The following is a 23,185-nucleotide window of genomic DNA, read 5'->3' as shown; positions in this document are numbered from 1 at the left end:
AACTAATCGTACCACAAAAACGAACCTTAAGAAACTACAGTAACTTTCTTATTTTTATATTCAACCTTGACTGGAACCTCTCACGAAAAAAAAAAAAAAAATCGTTAAAAATCACAATAACTTCCACTAAAACCTGACTTCTTGATAATACGGACACAGGAACTTTTCTCCTCAACCCCTCACGATGTTCACGCATAAGGGAGGACTGACTGGTACAACTTAACTTCGCTTGTGTCACTGTCATTTATTCCCTTGAAGGTGAGAAAGTCTTGTGTCTTCTTCGCATGCTGAATATCTGATGAGAGAGAGAGAGAGAGAGAGAGAGAGAGAGAGAGAGAGAGAGAGAGAGAGAGAGAGAGAGAGAGAGAGAGAGAGAGAGAGAGAGAGAGAGAGAGAGAGAGAGAGAGGAGAGAGAGAGAGAGAGAGAGAGAGAGAGAGAGAGAGAGAGAGAGAGAAAATGGAGAATGAAAGAGAAGAGTGAAAGGTCAGTGAATTCAAGAAAAAAATAATATATAACTTGTAGTCAAAGAAAGTGAAAAACACAGAAAGAATATAAAAAAAAAAAGAAAAAACTGAAAAATAATGATAAAAAAAAATGAAAGAAAAACAGGAGACAAGAAAAAATAGAAAGAATATGCAACAAAAAAAAAGAAAATCGAAGGTTGCAATAATTGAAAACAATAAACTAGAAAGAAAAGAAAGAAAGAAAGAAAGAGAAGAAAAAGAAAGAAGAAGAAAGAAAGAAAGAAAGAAAAAAAGAAGTTTAAACCTGGATATAGGAATAAAGCAATAAAACAGAGATAAATTCATAAATCTCATCAGAAAAAAAAGAAAAAGGTTGAATAAAAACAGAGAGAGAGAGAGAGAGAGAGACAGAGAGAGAGAGAGAGAGAGAGAGAGAGAGAGAGAGAGAGAGAGAGAGAGAGAGAGAGAGAGAGAGAGAGAGAGAGAGAGAATGGACATGCAAGTTTTTACAAAGGACATCTATACAAAAATCAAACATGCCGAAAGAGAAACAAAAAAAAAAGATAAAACAACGAAAAACAAGACGACATGGAAAAATGAGACACAAAGCCCTTTCAATCTGCCCCCCCACTCCCCCCCCCAAAAAAAAAAAAGAGAAAAACGTAAGAAAAGAAATAAGAAAGTGAAAAAAAGGAGAATTAAAGCGTACAGTGAACAAAAAAAGACCCCATGAACAGTCAAGGCCTCGATGAGATTATTAAAGGAAGAAGGGACTCCAGGTGAGGGATTTGATGTCCTTCATTTGAAACTTATTGTGTTAGATTGCCACTAAGCTTCTCCTCCCGCCCAGTGTGGTGATGCGCTCTAATTACCATGAGTGAGTTAGGCTTCCTCTCTCTCTCTCTCTCTCTCTCTCTCTCTCTCTCTCTCTCTCTCTCTCTCTCTCTCTCTCTCTCTCTCTCTCTCTCTCTCTCTCTCGTCTCGTCCCGTTCCGTCTCTCGTCTTTCTCATCTTTCTCTCTTGTGTTTCTGGGTTTCTGTTCCTGTCTCTTCTTCTTCCTTTTCCTCCTCCTCCTCCTCCTCCTTCATCTTCCTCTTATTCTCTTCTCTCTTCTCTATCGTGTCTCTCCACCTGCGCCGTCATCTCCTTGCCTTAGTTTCTTCCTCTCTTTCCTGCTCTTCTCTCCTTTCTCTCCTTCCATTCGTCCACCCCATCTCTCTCTTTCTCTCTGCTAATAGGGTACATCGGAGCAGGTAGTAAGTACGTCTGATGTCTTCTTACGTGCCACTGCTTTCTTTCAGCGACGAAAATTATTACTAATGTATTTTCTGTCCAGGCCTCGCAAAGGGTCGCCGGCACGTGGAGGAGTCCTGGTCCCCTGTGATCTTTGGTCTTCCTCTTCCCTCGCTCTTTTAAATATTACTGGCGCTTAAAACTTAGTCGACCTGTACTCCACCCTTCTGATCCATTTGTCCTCAGGTATACTGCTGGCTCTGCTTGGAACGATGGGTGGAAATAAGTTGACTTGTTTTAGAGTAGAGAGACTGCCACGTGTAGGTTTGATGGCTTCCTGCAGCTTGCCTTATTTTGTCAAATTCTTACGGTTTTATGTCAAAATCTATACTTAATTCATCTAGATGCGAGAAGGAGACAGACCAGGTACACAAAAATGGGGAGAAAAGTTAATCTGACGTTCTCCAATAAAGTTTACCAGAAAAAAAAGACCAAATGGAAGTTGATTTAAAATGAGAAGCTGCGATACTCCCCTCGTGAAACTTCTCAAGACAGGAAGAAGGTAAAACAGACAAAGAATTCCAGAGATAACGCTTTGCTTGCTTCTAAAGTTCATGGTACATCCAGCCACTCGTGTAAGGTCACCTCGGGGTCAGAGTGCATCCAGTCTGGTCAAGGGCGAATAGAATGTTTTCTCTTCACGTCGCCATGATCGCTGACTCGCCTGCTTTCAGTCACCGAGTCCACCAGAGCTGTGAGTTGCGGCGCGTGACAGAGGCTACTGAGAGCAACGGGACAAATCAAGTGAGGCAGGTGGGTGGAGGGGTAGGTGGGGGGGCACTTGTCTCCACTTCACGGCTTTTTCACTTGCTTTACGACCATTACTGTGGTTATGTATTCCACCAAAGTATAAGCGTTATGCTGCAGTTCCTTCCCGGCTTGCGATAGTAAAAATAAGCAACGTCTACATACATTCTTTTTGCATATACGGCATGGATCCATTGACGTCTGCAATACAAATCTTAAAAAAAAAATTACACTTCCACTATATTGAGTTTTACTTGTGGAGTTACGCGTATGCCCACTGGGACCAGGAATTACTTATTAGAATCACTGACGAATAAAAAATAAACAAAACTGGCAAGTCTGGGCAAAATCATCACTTTTGAACACATTTTCCTGCCGCTATTCTCCCTCTCATCCTGTGAATGAGTAAAATGAGCGCGCTTAAGTCATTTACGCTGTGGATAGGGAGCGGGAGAAACATAAACGTATTTCTCTGGTATGTCCGTCACACGTCTCTACTGTGACGCTCGCACGTACCTCTGACACCTAAATGACCTCAGGATGTCACGAAAACGGCACGCTGTCACGAGAGAGAGGTGGTTGTGAGGTGAGCAGTAAGTCACTCCGCCGCCTAAACGCTTGCTGAGAGAGAGAGAGAGAGAGAGAGAGAGAGAGAGAGAGAGAGAGAGAGAGAGAGAGAGAGAGAGAGAGAGAGAGAGAGAGAGAGAGAGAGAGAGAGAGAGAGAGAGAGAGAGAGAGAATGCAGGAATATACTTGTGTGCTTTGTTTCTCTATGTACTCGCACTAACTTGAAAAAAAAAATAAATAAATAATGGAAACAAATAAATAACTTACAAGAGAGAAAGAGAGAGAGAGAGAGAGAGAGTGGTGAGAGAGAACAGCAAACATATACGAACCAAGCAAAAACAAAGAAAATGAGGCGGACAGGTGTACAGTACTCAGTAATCAAGGTGTGGATTGTGGCAGCCAGGTAAGACGACCCACTCACAACACGTGGACTACTGAATTACAAAGTGGAGGCATTCCAGACCAGGTGTGTAGGAGACTGAGGTGATGTGGCAGGTGTGTGTGGAATTCAGGTTTATACAAGAGGTCGGATGAGTAAAAGGTGGATGGGTGTAGGTGTGTGTCTTTGTTGTAGAGTAGCAATGACTGAATGATGGTAAGCTGTTGTCATCATTATTAACTTCCATGGCTCTTTTGCAGAAGGATGGGTTCATTAAGACACCGAAACTGTATTGATTGTTGGTGTTATTCTAAGGCACTCAAGCAATACAGTTTTTTTTTTCTTTTTTTATCCACTTTTTTTTTATCCTCGTCCTTCTTCATTATGAGAAAGCTCTTTTATCCTTTATTTTGCTCTACGCTAGTCTCACTAACACAAACTAGATTAAACTTTATTGAATACAAAAGCACAAAGACTAAATAAATCATAATGAATACAAAAAAAAAACTCTCTTTAGTTATCTATTATCCTTTCATTTCTTTCACCATCCCTAAATTGCCATTACCTTACTCATACCAACCTCCCACTATCTATTCCACTCATGACGTGTTTTTTTTTTGTTTTTTTTTGTAAAGGGGGTGGGAAATGTCAACCTTCTAAAATTAAACTGCAGTCAAAACGTGGTGAGTCATATGAGTTACCAAAACATGTTCGTCTAAAAAAAAGTTCACTGCATGACTATTTTTTTTTTTTCTGGTTCTGTATTACTTTTTTGTGAACGGTTTGTTGTGGATAAATTGCCCTGTACATCAGAGAGCAGAGTCACAGAATAATGTCCACCGTAATAAAAAGAGGCAGACTATGAGCGTAAACTATATAAATCTTGCAGCCGCGTTTAATTTTATCGGCAATATCTTTAGTAGGCGTGTTGTTTGTCGTGTTTTGTTGTATTATCGATCCGCCATATGTTAAGTCTTCACTCATCCAGCAGTCAGGTATGTAACAGGATGGACACCGCACCTCCACTTGTGGTGTGGGACCGAATAAAATATGCACCAACATCACACGGCCCGTAAATCTGGTGGCTTACACACACACACACACACACACACACACACACACACACACACACACACACACACACACACACACACACACACACACACACACACATTCCATTCCGCTTTTTTTTTTATCCTTTATACTAAAATATCAAATTAAAAAGATGAGTCAGCCATGCCTTATCCACTTCTCTACTTGTATACTTTGTCTCTTCTCTAATAGTCTACCTTTCTTCAGCTTGACAATACAGCCATGCCTAATCTACTTCTCTACTTATATACTTTGTCTCTTCTCTAATAGTCTACCTTTCTTCAGCTTGACAATATTTCCATGTCTTCACCTACACATCTAGATTACTTATATATTTCTTGTCTTTTTTTCTTTTTTAATAGTAACATGTGTAATGACTCAAATATTGTTACTTTTCTCTCTTTTTATTTTTTTCATCACGCTTTGCTATCATGCATATTCGTAAGGATAACTGGTTCCTGGTGTTCTTGCAAGTAGTGTTTGGGACCACGAGAAATGTTAGGCAGGATAACTCGTCCCTGCACTCCTCTCTTGAACTCAGTTTCGTTAAAGACACACTTGATGGCTGTGAGGGGGAGCATGAAGAGAGAGCATGGCAAGGAGGGATGTCAGTGAGATTTACGTCTATTTTCACTTCCATTCCCTATATGACTCTCTCTCTCTCTCTCTCTCTCTCTCTCTCTCTCTCTCTCTCTCTCTCTCTCTCTCTCTCTCTCTCTCTCTCTCAACTATTTCTTCGGTACAAGGGGAGTCTGATGGCCCGTCAATATCCTTCAACATGCACACAGCACCGGCTTGTCTCCCGAGGATGTGGTCAGTTATTCACCCAATACCACGGAACTATTGCCACTGCATCGCCAGGGTTACACCTCTATTACCTCTCACTTATACGGCGTTGATTGACCGATCAACCCTGCAAGTGAGGATGGACAGCTGCTTCAGTCAGTTGGCAAGTGTCCACACAAGCCAGCCTGAGAGGGTTTCAGACCAAGGCAGTCTATCGGTCAACACACGGCCGCCACGCTATTCCGAGCCACTAAAGCTACTGCCAGGTACGGAAAGTGGTTTTAAAATGCCTCGCCAAAAGTAAATTCTCCATTCTGGTTTCCAAGGGAGTGTTATCATCGAAGTTCTGGAGTAAAGGTAATCGATTCACTTCCATTAGGCGTTTTTGGCGGGGAGTCTGATCTTTAGTACCACGCCTGACGCTGAGGTGAAGACTTCGTAAAATGTTGGTTCTATCTTTATGGCGGAAGTGAAATGCTTTATATTCTCCTATTTTTCCTCGTCATCGGAGAAAAATTACTTTTATTAATTCCTTCGTCAGGCATGCTTGCACCAAGAGTACACGTGTAGCACAACTGAGGAGGAATTCCTGCGCCAACATAATATTTGTCTCGCGTGTGTGAACAACTTGTACTCTGCCCGTGTTAGGGGAAAGAAAAGTACCTGTCGTAACACACCGATTGTTTGGGGTACGAGAAAAAACTTCAGGACTTTTGCCATTTTTCTACTCCTGTACTTCACTTCCCTTTCTTGTTCCTTCCAGTGTTTACAAAGTTAATAAAAGAAAAACAATATCACAGTATATCACATTACAAAGCGGACTTTAAGATGTTACACTCATTTTATATTATAACTACTCTGATACAAAGAATTTTACTTTTTAACAGACAAATTTCGCAAGATCATTCCTCTCTTAAATTTCTTTATCTTATTTCTTTTCCTTTGGTCACATTTCTTTCTTTTGTAGCTCTGACTTTCCTCTCTTCGGCGCGGGTGAAGTGAGTACCCGATGAACAGCTCATCTGTCTTCAGACCTTAACAAAAAGCCAGTGGAGAGAGAGGCCATTCGTCTTTCCTGAGGCAAGTCAGGGTTTCCTTGGATAATGATTTGCTGTGCCTGTGCCGTAATCAAGTAAGAAACACCGCTAAATATTAAGGCGAAAAATGACCACAGAGGTAAAGACAGCTACATGCAGCAGCTTGAGGTAGAGACAGGAGGGACGGCAAGAAAAGGAACACGAAGGGAGGAAGAAATAGAGAGAATGAAGGTAAGGAGAGGGCAGAGCATGACAAGTTAGGGGAAGGGGAAGAAAATAACAAACATCTAAGAGAGTATGGAAAGTTACTGTGGTGGAAAAGAAAAGAGGTAATGATAAATTAAGTCAAGCAGGTAAAGGAACGAAGAAATAGAGGGTATGGAACATTACTTAGGTAAGAAAAGGGAAGTTTGATATTAGGGGAAAAGGACGAAAAGGAGAGAAGATACTAGGGTCTGCAAAACATTCCCTGGAAGATATAAGAGGACAAAGGGGGACAAAAGGAGGAAGATGGAATGGGTAGGACTAGTGGAGGTCATAAATAGCCAGGGAAAAGGACGAAGGGAGATGCAAGAGGGTACAAAAAAATACTTGGGTAGAAAGAGAGGAAAGTATAATAAGCCAGGGAAAGGGGAACGTGGGGACGAGGATGCAATGAGTAGGGATTTGAGAGAGTCTGAAAAGTAAGGGAAGGGACAAAGGGAATAAGATGAGAGGGGTACGAAAAGTCACTGAAGTAGGAGGAGGAGGAGGGAGAGAAGGAGAACGAGGAGGGGAAGGAGAGGCCCGACAGACCTTCCACCCACCAAATTACTCGCTTACGTGGGATGCGTGCGAAAATATTTGCGCGGAAATGCAGTTTCTGGAGGCACGCCCACGGCTCATCAAGGTTAGGCAAACACAAATTCCTCCCTAATGAAGTATTTTTGCGGGGGTCTCTTGCCTGCGTAAGTCACTTTCCTGGATATGGATATTTTCTGCCGGGAAGTGCACCAGATTATTTTTTTTTTCCTGTTTTTATATTTCTTTTGTCACACGAGTTATTTTAGTCAGCTTCGTTCTTTTTTTATCATATGGACTGGTGAGAGAGAAGTTGATAGGTCTCTCTCTCTCTCTCTCTCTCTCTCTCTCTCTCTCTCTCTCTCTCTCTCTCTCCTCGGCCCCCGGTGTCTGTTGTGTCCAGCGGCAGTGTCAGCACAGGAATTACCGGCACTATTTTACCAGCACCTTCCGTCAACACAAGAGGATTTCCCGCAAATGGACCAGCTATTGACCGAGCGAGAGGTGTGTTTTCCTGAAGGTCCAGGGAAGGGACGGCGCCGCACGCTGCCTCAACAGGTGTATCTCCCCACCTACGCCGCCGCCTTCATGTCCACCAGAGGAGAAGAGACCACTCGAGTATGTGATTCCCAGCTACCAGCAAATCTTGAGAGCAGAGATTCCCTAACCAGACACATCTTTTTTTATTTTACCTATTTACAAGTATGCGCAATCTATTCACAAACATGTTTATGAATGAGAATGATGGATGGATAAAATGAGTAGGTAGGTATGTTTTATAGAAGAACTGCAACGTGTAGGTTTGATGGCGCCCTGTAGCTTTCCTTATTTACTTATGTTTTTAAAAGAGGTGGATATGGAACTTCTAGTACGTAAATTACAGTGATAAAGCTTCACCATTGAAAATTGATATGTATTTTCAATAATTAACTCTTTAAGCTTAATCTAACTTCTCTTCTAACTGAGCATCACCTAATTTATCACAGGGGAATAATACCTCAAAGAAAATCTTACGGATGAAATAAACGCATTGTTAGTAGGAAAAAATTTCACTGGGAAAAGTTACAACGTACGGGAGGCAGATCACAATTAAGAACGGAATGCTTATGTCCAGCATCCTTGATTGATCTAACAAAGAATTCCAGGTGAAAAACAAGTCGAGTTCTTGGAAATAGTAGTATTGGTTCCCTCTTGAAATTCCGAAGCCACAACGAGGAGGAAAGACCGAGGAAGGTCGGAATATTCTCCAGTTTAGCAGCAAAGGCGATGAAAAAGAGACAAGATCCTACCTGATTCCGGTTGGAGAAACACAAAACTGAGCAGAAACGAGGTGGATTTGAATGGCAAATCTCATATCCTCGGAGAGACAAAGAACATTTACTCGATATAACAACAAAGAGAGAGAGAGGAAAAAATAGAAGTATAACAAATTACGCGATAAAAAAACGAATAATTTTATCACTTTTATATGCGAGAGCTCTGGCCAAGGGCAACAAAAGGGGAGAAAGAGAAAAAAAGCCTACTGAGGTGCCAAACCCTAAAGGAAGAAGGCCAAAAGGATTATTTAAGTGTCTCGTACATATCAGCTACTCGTGATAATCAATAGAGTAACTTTGGTATAATATAGATTACCATTCAGGTACACACGAACACTTGACCTTCAGGGATATTTCTTGTTTGTAGAATGTGTCATACCGCCAGCTGATTCACGAGACAGGTGACAGGCGTAGCTACCTGAGGCATTATCCAGGTCCGCCGGGATCACCTCCTCCACCACCTCCACCACCACCACTACCACCACACTGTTACGTATTCCAGCTGTGTGTGTGTGTGTGTGTGTGTGTGTGTGTGTGTGTGTGTGTGTGTGTGTGTGTGTGTGTGTGTGTGTGTGTGTGTGTGTGTGTGTGTGTGTGTGTAGGAAACATATGTCTGTCTGTCTTTCTGTTTGGTTCTCTCTCTCTCTCTCTCTCTCTCTCTCTCTCTCTCTCTCTCTCTCTCTCTCTCTCTCTCTCTCTCTCTCTCTCTCTCTCTCTCTCTCAATACCATACCAAGTTAAGATACCATTTTTTATACAAAAATATATGTATGAGTATAACATTTTTCCTTTCCATATATATATATATATATATATATATATATATATATATATATATATATATATATATATATATATATATATATATATATATATATATATATATATATATATATATATATATATATATATCAGCCCCGCCCATAACGAGCACGTACAGTGAGAGGGCAAATAGCTGATTCGCCAATACATGATTAAACTCTCATTACCGGATTATGGATGAATAAATAGAAGGAACACCTCGACCTACACACCCATATCGACACCCCACCATCACCACACTCCATTTCACAATTACCCGCCACCCAGCCTCACTGTAATGCTGCCCGCCGCGCTCAGGTTTCATGGGTTCATTATATCCCGGAGAGCTGACCATCACCATCACCACCATCACCACCACCACCAGTACAAGAGTTCAGGTATACTATTTTATTTTTTCCTCCACTACTACCACTACTACTTCCACCACCACCACCACCGCCGCCACCCTGCCAGCTACAGCATATCATAGGTCGTCCAGAGTGAGAGGAGAGAAAAAAAGGAAGATGCAAAAATGAAGAATTGAAATCCTACAGGGGAATCCCGGCCTGACCCAGTTTTTTTTTTTTTTATTGATTACACACCTTGTTCTTTCGTTCCTCTCTCTCTCTCTCTCTCTCTCTCTCTCTCTCTCTCTCTCTCTCTCTCTCTCTCTCTCTCTCTCTCTCTCTCTCTTACCCTCCTATTTTCACCTACACTCGTTCCTGTTATTTGTTTCAATTTCACTTCACATAATTCAAGTAGCAATAACTTTCATTCGTTTTTTTTCATTTCCTGTCGTTGTTATTATCGTTGTTGTTGTCGTCGTCGTTGTTATTGTTCATTCGGAGGCAATTAACGCAAGGATTTAATCGCATTACGCAGTTTGATTTATGCTCGTAATTGTTTAACAAACGATAAATTTCAACAGTAAATACGAATTCACAAATACTGGATTCTTTGCTGCCACCGAAAAACAGAGTAGCAGAATGAACTATGCCATTATTAGTGCGCGGGTGAGGCCGGCACGTGTGTGTGTGTGTGTGTGTGTGTGTGTGTGTGTGTGTGTGTGTGTGTGTGTGTGTGTGTGTGTGTGTGTGTGTGTGTGTGTGTGTGTGTGTGTGTGTGTGTGTGTGTGTGTGTGTGTGTGTGTGTGTGCGCGCGCTAAGTGACATGTCGAGGGCTAAGCCTAATAAACTTGGGACCTCGAGCCCGCCCTTTGCAAGCAACAGCCGCATGATGTGACACAAGACGGGTCGCGAAGGGAGGCGGGGGCATGGACTGCGTGAGGCGGAGCTGGACAGGACAGGAGGGAGACAGGCTGGAAATGAAAAGTCGTTGAGGAAAGGGATGCGGAGAGTAAGGTTCTTTTGGTATGGGGTTGTTTATGAAGGGGTGAGTGTAGGGACGGAGTAAATAATGTGAGATATGACAAGGATAGATAGATGGATGGATGTGTTAGATGGAATGGAAACAGAAAGAAGTAAGGATAAACAAGTGTTGATGTGTTAAGTATGGAGTTGTGGAGTGTGTGGATGAAGGGAAGGTAGATCTGAATGGTGTTAAGTTGGATCGATTGCTACTAAATTGATACGACCTTTGCCTCACGCATCACGCACAGGAACATTAAAACAATAAAGGAAGCAAATTCACGGTGTTTTTGATGCAAATGTGCCTCAAAACACAGTATCATTGCCCTGTTTGTCGCTGACGGGCGCCCATTAGCCCAATGAATCATTCTATAATGGCATTACTCATATCAAATTCAGTCCACGCATGGCAATATATGACGGACGATGTGTGTGTGTGTGTGTGTGTGTGTGTGTGTGTGTGTGTGTGTGTGTGTGTGTGTGTGTGTGTGTGTGTGTGTGTGTGTGTGTGTGTGTGTGTTTCGCCTCAGCACTTGGTTCTTACTTTTTTTTTTATTACTTATTCATTATTAGTTGATTTATTGTTACTAATTTATATTGATAATTCGAAAACAAACAAACATCTGACTCTGCTGTTTAGCCAACACTTCAGATTATAGTGACGTAATGTCTGGTCACTTAAGGAATCCAAATGTCCTGAGTTTGGGCTGCCACACCCAGCTAAGCATGGCCTCTATCGTTACCCTCACCCCAAACGTTCCGCGCACTTTGATCAATATAAAATTAAACATAACAATGCCTAACAAATCCATTCTTTTCAGGCCAAATGTGTGTATTATATATTTTTCTTTCTCGTTTCTTTAGTTGAATGACCCCCTTTTTTTTATATTTAACACCATTACAGGGACCTTAAGAAACCTACGTAATGTATTAGAGAAAAAAAAATGAGACAATATATTCGTAATCAGCGAAGTTATTCCTTCAAGTAGTGAGTTCTGCGCGTTTACCTGCAGCACTGCATAGCTGGTGAGCCAACTTCCAGCGCGGCCATTGTAAATCATAGACATAAATTTTCGATTAATTTACGTTTATCGGATAAGTTCCTCATTTTTTTCAAGTTAAGTCTCGCGTGATTCTTCCGTATGTTCTCAATCCGGCTGGTGTAATTTTCAGCCATTACTTTAACATTTAGCACTGGGTAGGATTATATGTACGAAAACCTTGCATGTTGCGTTCGTGGAAGAGGAAACGGTGAGCCATCCTATCTTATTGTGGTCTGGCCGTCCCTCCTGCAGGGGGGAGAGAGTCAGTGGCCAGGCACGCGACGAGAACGAGAACGAGAACGAGAGAGAGAGAGAGAGAGAGAGAGAGAGAGAGAGAGAGAGAGAGAGAGAGAGAGAGAGAGAGAGAGAGAGAGAGAGAGAGAGAGAGAGAGAGAGAGAGAGAGAGAGAGAGAGAGAGAGAGAGAGAGAATATCATGAGGAAGAAGAACCACTAGACCACAGAAGCCTTGCTGTACGTGGGCCAATGAACATATTCACAATAAACACTATCATTACTTCTGGTCAGGACAAATGGAGCGGCAAGAACGTAATGAACTGTGTTGGCTGTGCATGGAGGCAACCACTGGCGGAGGAACGTACCACACACACACACACACACACACACACACACACACACACACACACACACACACACACACACACACACACACACACACACACACACACACACACACACACACACACACACACACACACACACACACACAATGGCTTTATTTAGACCAGTACAGAGAGGCGTCATTCCCTTAAGCCTGAGAACGGAAACTCACAGGGTTGTACGTTAAAAGGTGTAAATATTAAAGTTTTTTGTGTAGTTTTCCACGTAGATATACAAGTGTAATATCAGACTGAGAAGTTCACCGTTACCTTTGTGTATCTAACGCCGTGTTGTGCCTGTGTCTGTTGTGAAAGGCTTTTAAAGGGATTATATACAGCTTAAAAAGATTTGTGCGTAGGTAGGTAGAAAGGTAGATAGGGTGATGGATGAATATATTGATAGATAGATGCATAGATGGTCAATGTATAGATCGACTGGTATGTGGATAAAATAATTAGTACATAGGTAAGTGGATAGTTAGATAGAAAGATAGTATAGATAATAAATAAACAAGCAGACAGAAAGACAGACAGACAGATAAGTACACAAACAATACATTCATATATATATATATATATATATATATATATATATATATATATATATATATATATATATATATATATATATATATATATATATATATATATATATATATATATATATATATATATATATATATATATATATATATATATATATATATATATATATATATTACATACATAAAATAATGATTGTCATACCCGCAGCATGAGTAGCATCATGCCTTCTCCCCCATTCACTATCCTCAGCACAATCCGCGCCATCAGATTCCCGGCACTGGTCATATCACGTTACCTGCATCGTGCGCCATTCATTTAATTAAGTGTGAACGTGATGCCTCAGGTCAAGTTACTGAGCAAAAAAAATATATATGCACACAGACACTCACCCATGCAAAAAAAAAAAAAAAAAAAAAACTCTCTTGGGAGTTAATTTCGTTTAGTGACTCTTAACATTTTAATAAAATGAACGTGCAGCCTCCCTAAAATATTCTGGTACGTGACACAGCAATATTTGACTTTACTGCCAGTGAAAGGAAAATGGTAAGGAAAAGACAAAGGCATATGAAGAAGATGGGAAACTAAGATGACAAAAAGAGAATAGAATAGATGGGAAACAGATAAAACACAAAGAAAACAGACCAAAAGTAAAATTATAAAAAGGATATATAGAAAATAAAAGAAGAAAACGAAACCAAAAATGAAAAGAATAGAAGGGAGACAGATTAAAAAAAACTGAGACATAACAGAAAAAATCGATAAAACACGGAAAAAAATACTAAACAAAAAAAAAAGGAATGCACAGGAAATAGAGATAAAAACGAAAACAAACCAGTGATACGAATAGTGACATGCAGTGATTAAAACTTCCCCTCTTCCCATTCTCCTGCACCTCTCCTGACCTGGTTTTTCTCGACATTGCAGTAAAACAATAAAAGGTGTATCGGTTTACCTTACCTGAGTGTTAATATGGCCAGCAGGGAGAGAGAGAGAGAGAGCGAGGCGGGTATATGGCGGTGGTGCTGGAGGCGGGAGTTACCTGTGGGAGAGAAATATATTGTGTTAGAGGGAAGTGAGAAGGGAAAGGTATAAGTGAAGTAGGGCGGGTCAGGTGGTGATAAAGACAGCACAGAGGGGAATGTAATGTTATTGGGGGGGTGTATAAGTATCAATGATTGGAAAGAAAGGTGAGAATGTAGATAAAAGGTGATAATAGTGAAGAAAGAGTTATATTTATTATCTTCATCATATTAAAGATAATGATGATAATGATGATAATAATAATAATGATAATAATAATAATAATAATAATAATAATAATAATAATAATAATAATAATAATAATAATAATAATAATAATAATATCACCAGTGCATTTCCTGTTACAATTATCCACCTCATTTATCATCATTACGTTCATTATTTCCATAAAACACCAAACACAGAGCTACATTTCTTCTCTCATTAATGAACAGCTTAACTCTTCACAAACTTCACCTCCTCAGGCAGGCTTCTCTTCTTCCCTTTTCCTCCACTTTCCTCGCTCCCCATTGCTACAATGGGTACACCATTACCTCTTCATTAATTTCCTCTGATCTACTTCCTCCCTTTTTGTTTTTCTGTACATTTTCTCGCAGCGGCAGTCTTGCTTTCATTACGTATACAAATGTGAAAAAAAAAAAATGTCTGCCACACAATCGTCTATATTTGAGTAATGGAAAGCTACACATTATTCCCTTCCGTGTTACAATTACATTTACACGCACTAATAGTTTTCAGGGCTCTTCTAACGAACTGAATCATTTGCTCCTACTCTTTCATCTTTTTTGACATGTTTATACATTAATTGGTTATGAAGTTACGTATATTTTTTTTTCTATTTCAGGTTGGTAGAAAGTTTTCCTCCTTTTAGAATATTATTAGTATTACTGTAACAAACGCTAAAACTACAATTGATAAATAACATACGAGAGACTGTCAAGATATTAATTGGATTTTGCCAGTCTTCTACGGATATTCCTAGTTCTTTTTTTCACTCCGTTTCTTTCCTTTCATTTACTTTTCCTCCTATTTTACCTTCCCCTATTCTCATACTTCTACCTTCTCTTTCTCTTGTTCCTATTTTTATTGTGGTTATTGCTGCTGCTTCTCCTTTCCCTCCTCCTCCTCCTCCTCCTCCTGCTGATGCTCCTTCTCTTCCTCCTTCTGCTCCTCCTCCTCCTTCTCCTGTTTCACTTCCACTTACACTTTGAGAAAAATAAAGCGCAAATCGTACTTCGTGGCCGCAATATTGCATACAACGAAGAGTAATACAATTTCCATCCGACTTACATTGTTAACCGCTGAAAACTTATGATTCCCTTCCGTGTGTGTGTGTGTGTGTGTGTGTGCTCACCCGCGTAGTTATGATCTCCGGTATACGAAGAAAAAAGGCAACTAACCACGTGTTGTTTTTCGAGTCAAAATGTTTGTGTTCAGATGCAATAAGACGCGTCCCTTGTAATAGCGGCTTGGTTTCGTTGTTGGTGTTATTGTTGTTGTTGTCGTACTCGTGGCATTAAGACGAGACCACCTCCACTCTCTCTCTCTCTCTCTCTCTCTCTCTCTCTCTCTCTCTCTCTCTCTGACTGTTGTGTCCATTCAAGTCAATTACATAGTCAGTTCACTCTAATCAGAAGCTTAGGATATTGAAAGTGATGGTTTTTAGTTGGTTTACTTTATTAATAAGAAAAAATGGGAGCATATTTGTCTTCCACTACAGTACAATCATATAAAAAATTACTAATAGTATAGATTGTATAAATGTTAGTTTTTTTTTTTTGTAGTAGCAGCACAAGTATATACACAAGGCAACTTGTTTATAAGTGGCTAAAGTTGCCCTTTTTTTTTTTTTTTTCACATTTATTTTGTCATCATTATTTTAGTGAGTGGCACTCACACACTTGATCCTCAATGTGTTCAATTCATAGATTTCATAGGTTACAAATACAAAGATTTTTTTTCCTTCATTTTTTTTCATTTTTTTCCTGATTTTCTGATTTCATCTCAATTTTGTTTTTGAGTGGAGTATCTCTCAGTTGTCTCTTCGTTAAGAGATGCAGTTTTGCATTTTTTTTTTTAAGATTTTTTACTTTTTTGTCATTTTCTGGATTTTACGCACAATGTTAAGCGGGAGTAACTTAAAGGTTAGGCTTCTTCATTAATGGATAATTTTTTTTTTTTACTTTTCTTTTTCATGAATTTCTTAGTTATAATCATGATTATTGTCAGTGATTTAAAGCTGAATTTTTTTTTCTTTTTTTTTGTAAATTTTAGTTTTTTTTTTTGTCATTGATTTATGGATTTCATTCACGTTCTTGTTCCTCAATGAAGAGGCAATACTTATGATTCTTCATCAATTACTATATATATATATATATATATATATATATATATATATATATATATATATATATATATATATATATATATATATAAAGATTTTTTTATTTATTACTATTTTCTTTTAATATTTTTTCTTTTTTTTACCATTTTTTGGCTTTATTTCTTTTTTGTCATTATTTTCTAACTTTTATACTTTTCTTTGTCACTATTTTCTAGATTTTTAATTATTTGTTATAGAAATTATCATTTTTTTTTTACTTTTTAGTGATATTCATTATTTTAACCTATTGTAGTTGTTTTATGTTTTTTGTCACTATTTTTCCTATATTTTCTCTTTTTTGTAATTCTTTTTTTCTTTTTTTTCTTTTTTGTCACTATTTTTTGGCTCTTTACTTTTTAGTACTTTGTTTTTTCTTATACTTACAATTTGCTTATTTTTTTTACAATTTTTTTTCATTATTTAATCTTTTGTAATTCTTTTATGATTTTTTTTCTTACTCTTCTGCTTATCTTTCTTATTTTATTGTAATTATTTTATTTTTTTTACTTTTCACATGTTTGTTATTATTTTGTCTTTACTTTGTCATTATTTTGTGGATTTTTTTTACATTTATTGTCATTATTTTCTTCTATTTTTACTCTTTTGTCACTTTTGTCAATTTTTTGTCCCTTTCGTAATTTTTTTGTCATATTTTTTTTACTTTATCAATATTTTATGATTTTTCACTTTTTTTTTGTGTCTTCTTACTTTTTAGTCATTTTGTTCTGAGTTTTTAGTTTTTTTTATTATTTTAACTTTTTTTACTTTTTTTGTTATTATCTTCTGGGTATTTTCACTTTTTGTCGCTATTTTGTTTACTTTCCTTTCTTGTCAATATTTTATTTTTTTTACTTTTTTGTTTATTTATTTTTTTTTTCATTTTTTGTCATTTATTTATTTGTTTTGTTATAATTATTTCTCTGGATTTCCACTTTTTGTCATTTTTATTGATGTTTTGTCATTATTTTTTGGTTTATTATTTTTTTAGGGATTATTTTCATTTTTTGTCATTATTATTATTTTTTTTTTACTTTTTTCATTATTATTTTTTATTATTTTTTTATTATTTTCTTTATTTTTTTTACTTTTTTCATTATTTTCTTATTTTCTATTTTTTACTCTTTTCATTTTTTTTTACTTTTTTCATTTTTTACTTTTCTCATTATTATTCTTTTATTATTTTGTTTTTTACTATTTTCATTATTTTTTTACTTTTTTTCATTATTTTTTAATTTTCATTTTTTTTTTTTACTTTTCATCATTATTTTTGAGTTTTTAATTATCCTTACTATTTTTTTCATTATTTCCAGTCTTTTTTTAAATTTTAGTCATTGCTTTTTTGTCATCATTTTCTGCTTTTATTTTTTTCACTATTTTCTGGCTTTTTTTTTACTTTTTTTCTCATTATTTTCTGACTCAAATTTTTATCATTTTTTTCTGGCTTTTTTTTTTACTTTGATGTCTTTATTTCTTTTTTTCACTTTTGTTTTTTTGTTTTTTTGTTTTTTATATATATTTTTTCATTATTTTTTATTTTTATTACTTTTGTTATTTTCTAGATTTTTTTTTACTTATCTTCCTTTTCCTCATTATTATTATTATTTTTTTTTTACTTTTTCGGTATTATTTTCTGTTTCTGGTCACCATTTTTTTGGGCTTTTTTTTTTCATTACTTGCCATAATATTCTGCCTTCTTTACTTCAACACTATTTCCATAATTTTGTAAACTTTTTTCCTTTTTGGTCATTTTTGTTTCATTTTCTTTTTTTTTCACATTTTTTTTATTTTGTCATTTTTTTTTACTTTTCCCATTATGATATTTTTTTTCTTTTTCTCTTTTCCTCATCATTTTCTGACTTCCTCTCAGAATCTTGTTTTTCGGTGGTGAGTCACGTGATTACATCATTAAAAGATACTAATTTTGTAATGTTACTATTTTTCTTCCTTTTTTTTTCAATGTTTTCCGTTTTCCACCCGCAGTCTTCTTTCTCAGTGGACTAATAATTAAGTTACAGCCTTCTTAAGTTACGGTGCAGTATTTTGTTTGTTTTTTTAATTTTTTTTTATTATTATTTTTCCTTACTTCTTGTTTTCTTAGTGGAGAGTCACTTAATTAATTTGTTTCCTCGTTAAGATTTTTTTTTTCTAATTTTTTCCTTGTTTTTATTTCTGCCATTGTTCTCTTGTTTCCTCTCACTGTTAATAGCCGTATTTCACCAGTTTTCCTCTCACTATCAATGGCTGTTTCATCAATACTGGATAGAATTTTTCTTTTCTTTGTTTTTTGTCGTTGTTTTGGTTTTCACAATCTTGATCCACAGCAGGTTAACACTCAAATCGTAGCATTCTAAAATAACTTGTATAAAGATTTCTTTGGTAGATTTTTATCTTTATATTTTGTCATCGTTTTCTGATTTGCTCTCACTCAAAATATTTAGGCTTCTTATTTAATGAAGATACTTTAATTACTTTTTTTTTTCTATTAATTTCTGGTTTCAACGGCGGATTGACAGTCGATTAATATACTTGATAGGTTATGAGAGCAAAGACTTTCTTGTTACTTTTTTTTTTACTTTATCTTTTTTTATCTTTTAATTTCTTTTACGTCATTATTTTTTCATTTAGTGTCACGAATGTTCTTGTTCCTCGCTGAAGAATCACTCAGTTGTTTCGTCAATAACAGATAGATTAATATTTCTTTTTTTCTTTGCAAATTTTAAGCGCTTTATTTTTTTGTCATTAATTTCTGGATTTCACTCACCACCTTGTTCCTCAGTGGAATCACTTAATGTTCTTGCTCCTTAATTAATGGATGAAAAACTTTTCTTTTTGGTCTAATTTCGGGTTTCGATTCACAAGTATGTTCCTCAGTAAAGACTCATTGCTTAGGTTCTTAATCCATAGTTAGAAAGCTTACTTTGTTTTTGTACGTTTTTTTTTTTTTCAATTTTCTCGGTTGCACTGACTAGGTTGGTCCACAGTGCGAGTGACTCAGTGTTTAGCGGCTTGCGACCCGTGATGGAGGCTCTGCGCACTAGTCCGCCCTTTCTTCTGTTTCTGTGAACGCAGCCGAGCCTTAAGGGCAGCCACCTCTCGGGCCCATTTCACTCGCGCGGGGCCTGAGGGTGGCGGCTGTGATTCCAGTACCTTCAAATCCAGATCAGGTTTATAATCACTAGGTAGGCTGTAATGGGTGTCGATCTTACAGCGGACGGATTTCAGATTTATTTTCTTGTAGCGCTTTTTCTTCTCTCCTGACGTTTGATTTTTTCTTTTCAGCTGGAGGACATAACGGTAATGGCTACACGGGAACGTCTTCTTTCTTAACTCCAGTTCCTTCTTTACCTTCATTCTCGCCGTCATTTTCTTCACCGGTGTTGGTGGGGAGGCCTTCCACCACCTCCACTTGCTGCTTACATTGGCCATCGCGGTGTTCTTGTGGCGGCAAGTCATTACCTTCTTTTTCAAATGTTGATCCTTCCCTATATTCTTCCGCGTCGTCATTTTTTCCACCGGTGATGTTGTCTTCACATTGCCAAGCGACACACTCTCTCTCTTCTTTCTTAAAAGCGTTGCTTTCCGTATCTTCTCTCTCCTTGTACTGTTCTTCACGATGACTTTGGTTAAAGACAAAAGTTTGGTTATAGAGGGAAGGTTAACTTTCTCAATAACGTCTTGTTTCTCAGCTTCCTTCTCAAAATTTTGTCCCTCTTTAATTTCCTTATCTGCATTGTCTTTCTCAGGAGAGGTACTTTTCACATCTTCAACAACCACTTCCCTCTTTCCAGTGTCATGGGCATCATAGTCTTCCGAAACACTAGTCTCCTTTCCTTCAAGAGTATTAGCTTCCTCGCCTTCATGATATTCATCGTCTTTTTCCTGAACTAGCTGCATTTCACTAATTTTTGCTGGTTTCATTTCCTTCTCGGTAACTTCTTGTTTCTCAGTATCTTCTTTCTCTTCCTCATATGTCTTCTCTGTTTTTGTAGGGACGCTTTCCACATCTTCGCTGTCTCCTTCTGTCTCTTCAGATTCATTTTTATCATATTCTTCCCAAACTGCGCTCTTCTCTTCAGCTGGATTCTTTTCCACACTTTCCGCGTTTTCATGGTGTTTTTCGTGAACTAGCTGTACTTCACTCATTGTTCCTGATTCTTCCTTCATCTCTGTATGATTTTCTTCCTCTGTATCTTCTTTGTCTTTCTTATTAGTCGCCTTTTCATCAGTATGATTCTTTGTCTCGCACGGAATGTCTTTCTTGTGTATTTCCTGAACCTGAACGATCTGTTTTTCTTTCTTTGTTTCTTTAGGCTTCATAGACGCCTGCTTATCGCGACGGACGCTACGAAGTGCGCTGCGCTGCTGTTGGCGTGCAGCAGGAGCGTCTTTGTTGAATGACCGCACGTTCTTGGTTTGCATGGGGATTACTGGCGGCAACTTTACAATTTCTGGAGTTGTTATGAGGTTAACGGGTTTATCTTTCTTCTTAAAACTGTTGAACAAGGAAGTCGCGTAGTCGATCTTTACTTCGTTTTCGTCATCCCCGCGTTTAGCGCACTCGTACTTAACGGCTTGTACTTGTAACGGCTTATTTTTCTGTTTCTCAGCGGCATCGGTCTCGTCGCCGCCTGAAGCCGCTCGGTCCTTCTGAATAATTTTGAAGCTGGTTTCCGTGACATAAAGAACGAACTTTTCTGAATTTCGGTTCTCCATCTCTTGAAGGAAGGTTGCCAGGCGGCCAAAGAGGACAACCTTCTTTCCGCGCCGCTGCTTGATGGAGACCTTGACGGCCGTCTTGCCTGGCGTCCAGTATTCGCGGAAAGCCATGCCGTCCATGTACATCACAGTCTCCAGAGACGTGTACTTCTGGAGACTGGGTTCTTCTTTATGCGGTTTGAAAAAGAATTTAGCTACCTTAGTGAAGCGAGGCCCTCGTGGCCAGCAACAGCAGAAGAAAGATTTCGCGTCAGGATCTCCCATGGATACTTTGACTGTGCGTGGGGGGCCGCGGAGAATGTCGCCATTCTCCACGACACACTCCCCACGCATGTATGTGCTGAAGGAGCGTCCACCATCCATCCTGTCTCCTGTCATCTGACAGACTGAATGTCCCACTAGGGTACACTAGTATTTAGGATACCTGAGGTGCTTGGAAAATGCTTGACACTGGAGAGTTTGGAGTTGTGAAGAAATGTCCACAGTGTTGCCGCCTTGCAGAGCACCGTCTTTAGGGTTCACAGGCAGAGAAGCACGTGCACCACGGATAGGGTGTTGGGGCTCGGGAGGTGGTCCCTCGCCGGCAACTGTGATCGGGCGCGACCAATAGGAAACTTGCGCTGCATTGCAACAGCCAATCACAAACCACCTTTTATTATTATTATTATTATTATTATTATTATTATTATTATTATTATCATTATTATTATTATTATTATTATATAATAATAATAATAATAATAATAATAATAATAATAATAATAATTATTATTATTATTATTATTATTATTATTATTACTTTTATCATTATTATTATCATTAATGTTACTACTATTACTACTACTACTACTACTACTGCTAGTACTACAATTATTGTTACTACTACTACTACTTTTGCTAGTACTACTACTGCTACTACTACTACTACTACCACTTCTGCTAGTACTACTACTATTATTTACTACTACTAATAATAATAATACTAATACTAATACTGCTACTACTACTGGTGCTGTTGCTGTTAGTATTACTACTACTATTACTTCTATATTCAGTACTACTCTTGCTACTACTACTACTACAACTACTACTACTACTTTCAATAATAATAATAATAATAACAATAATAATAAAAATAATAATAATAATAATAATAATAATAATAATAATAATAATAATAATAATAATAGTAGTAGTAGTAGTAGTAATAGTAGTAGTAGTAATAGTATTATTATTATTATTATTATTATTATTATTATTATTAGTAGTAGTAGTAGTAGTAGTAGTAGTAGTAGTAGTAGTAGTTGTAGTAGTAGTAGTAGTAGTAGTGGTAGTTGTTGTTGTTGTTGTTGTTGTTGTAATAATAGTTATAATAATAAATCTCGTATAGATAATACAGGTTTTAAACTACTAAACTTTTCAGAGAGAGAGAGAGAGAGAGAGAGAGAGAGAGAGAGAGAGAGAGAGAGAGAGAGAGAGAGAGAGAGAGAGAGAGAGAGAGACGCATCGGGACACCTGCAGGAAAGGGGGAGAAAAATCACAGGTGAGTTTTAACAGAAAATAAATGGGGAGGAGCGACGTGAGGACTGAAAATGTGAGTCCTTGAGTGTGATGACCGTGGGAGGATTCTATTTGTTAAGGTTTGATTATATGCTTGGCTTCCTTTTTATTTATTTTTTTTATTTATTTATTTATTTTGACTTGAATTTACTTCATGTTAGATACTTAACTGCCATTGTGATTTATAATTATGCGAGTGTGTGTTCGAGAAGCGTATATTAAATGATACTGCTGTTTGAATGTGTGTGTGTGTGTGTGTGTGTGTGTGTGTGTGTGTGTGTGTGTGTGTGTGTGTGTGTGTGTGTGTGTGTGTGTGTGTGTGTGTGTGTGTGTGTGTGTGTGTGTGTGTGTGGAGTTAGTGATGTGCATGAACTATACTTTTCATCCCTGTTATGAATTCATGGTCATTTAGACTAATTTGCTTTATCACAATGCAAATGTCACACAATATACACACACCTGCATACATCACACACGACCCGCCGTCATTACAAACACCGCCGCGAGTAATGAAGCAAACAGTTGTCATTATGCCTTCATTCACCGTCACCAAAAAGAGAGAAAAAAGGTCAAACAAAGTTGAAACACAAACACTCACAGACACAACGACTGACAATCCCATTTCTCTTCAGTGCATCGTTCCATCCAC

General features: G+C 37.7%; 1 protein-coding gene across 1 annotated transcript; it reads right to left on the bottom strand.

Annotated features, from left to right (window-relative positions):
* Positions 1-18,983: 18,983 nt before the first annotated feature.
* On the bottom strand, positions 18,984-21,543 carry LOC135103090 (aspartic and glutamic acid-rich protein-like). The gene is made up of 2 exons (XM_064009076.1): positions 20,536-21,543; positions 18,984-20,493 (listed from the first exon to the last, which is right to left on the bottom strand). Exons 1-2 carry the CDS (start codon positions 21,352-21,354, stop codon positions 19,252-19,254), a joined length of 2,061 nt encoding a protein of 686 aa, XP_063865146.1. The 5' UTR covers positions 21,355-21,543; the 3' UTR covers positions 18,984-19,251.
* Between the last annotated feature and the right edge of the window lie 1,642 nt (positions 21,544-23,185).

The sequence above is a fragment of the Scylla paramamosain genome, chromosome 8, assembly GCF_035594125.1.
Source record: "Scylla paramamosain isolate STU-SP2022 chromosome 8, ASM3559412v1, whole genome shotgun sequence".
NCBI classification, from domain to species: domain Eukaryota; kingdom Metazoa; phylum Arthropoda; class Malacostraca; order Decapoda; family Portunidae; genus Scylla; species Scylla paramamosain.
This window is presented reverse-complemented; position numbering and strand designations above follow the sequence as displayed.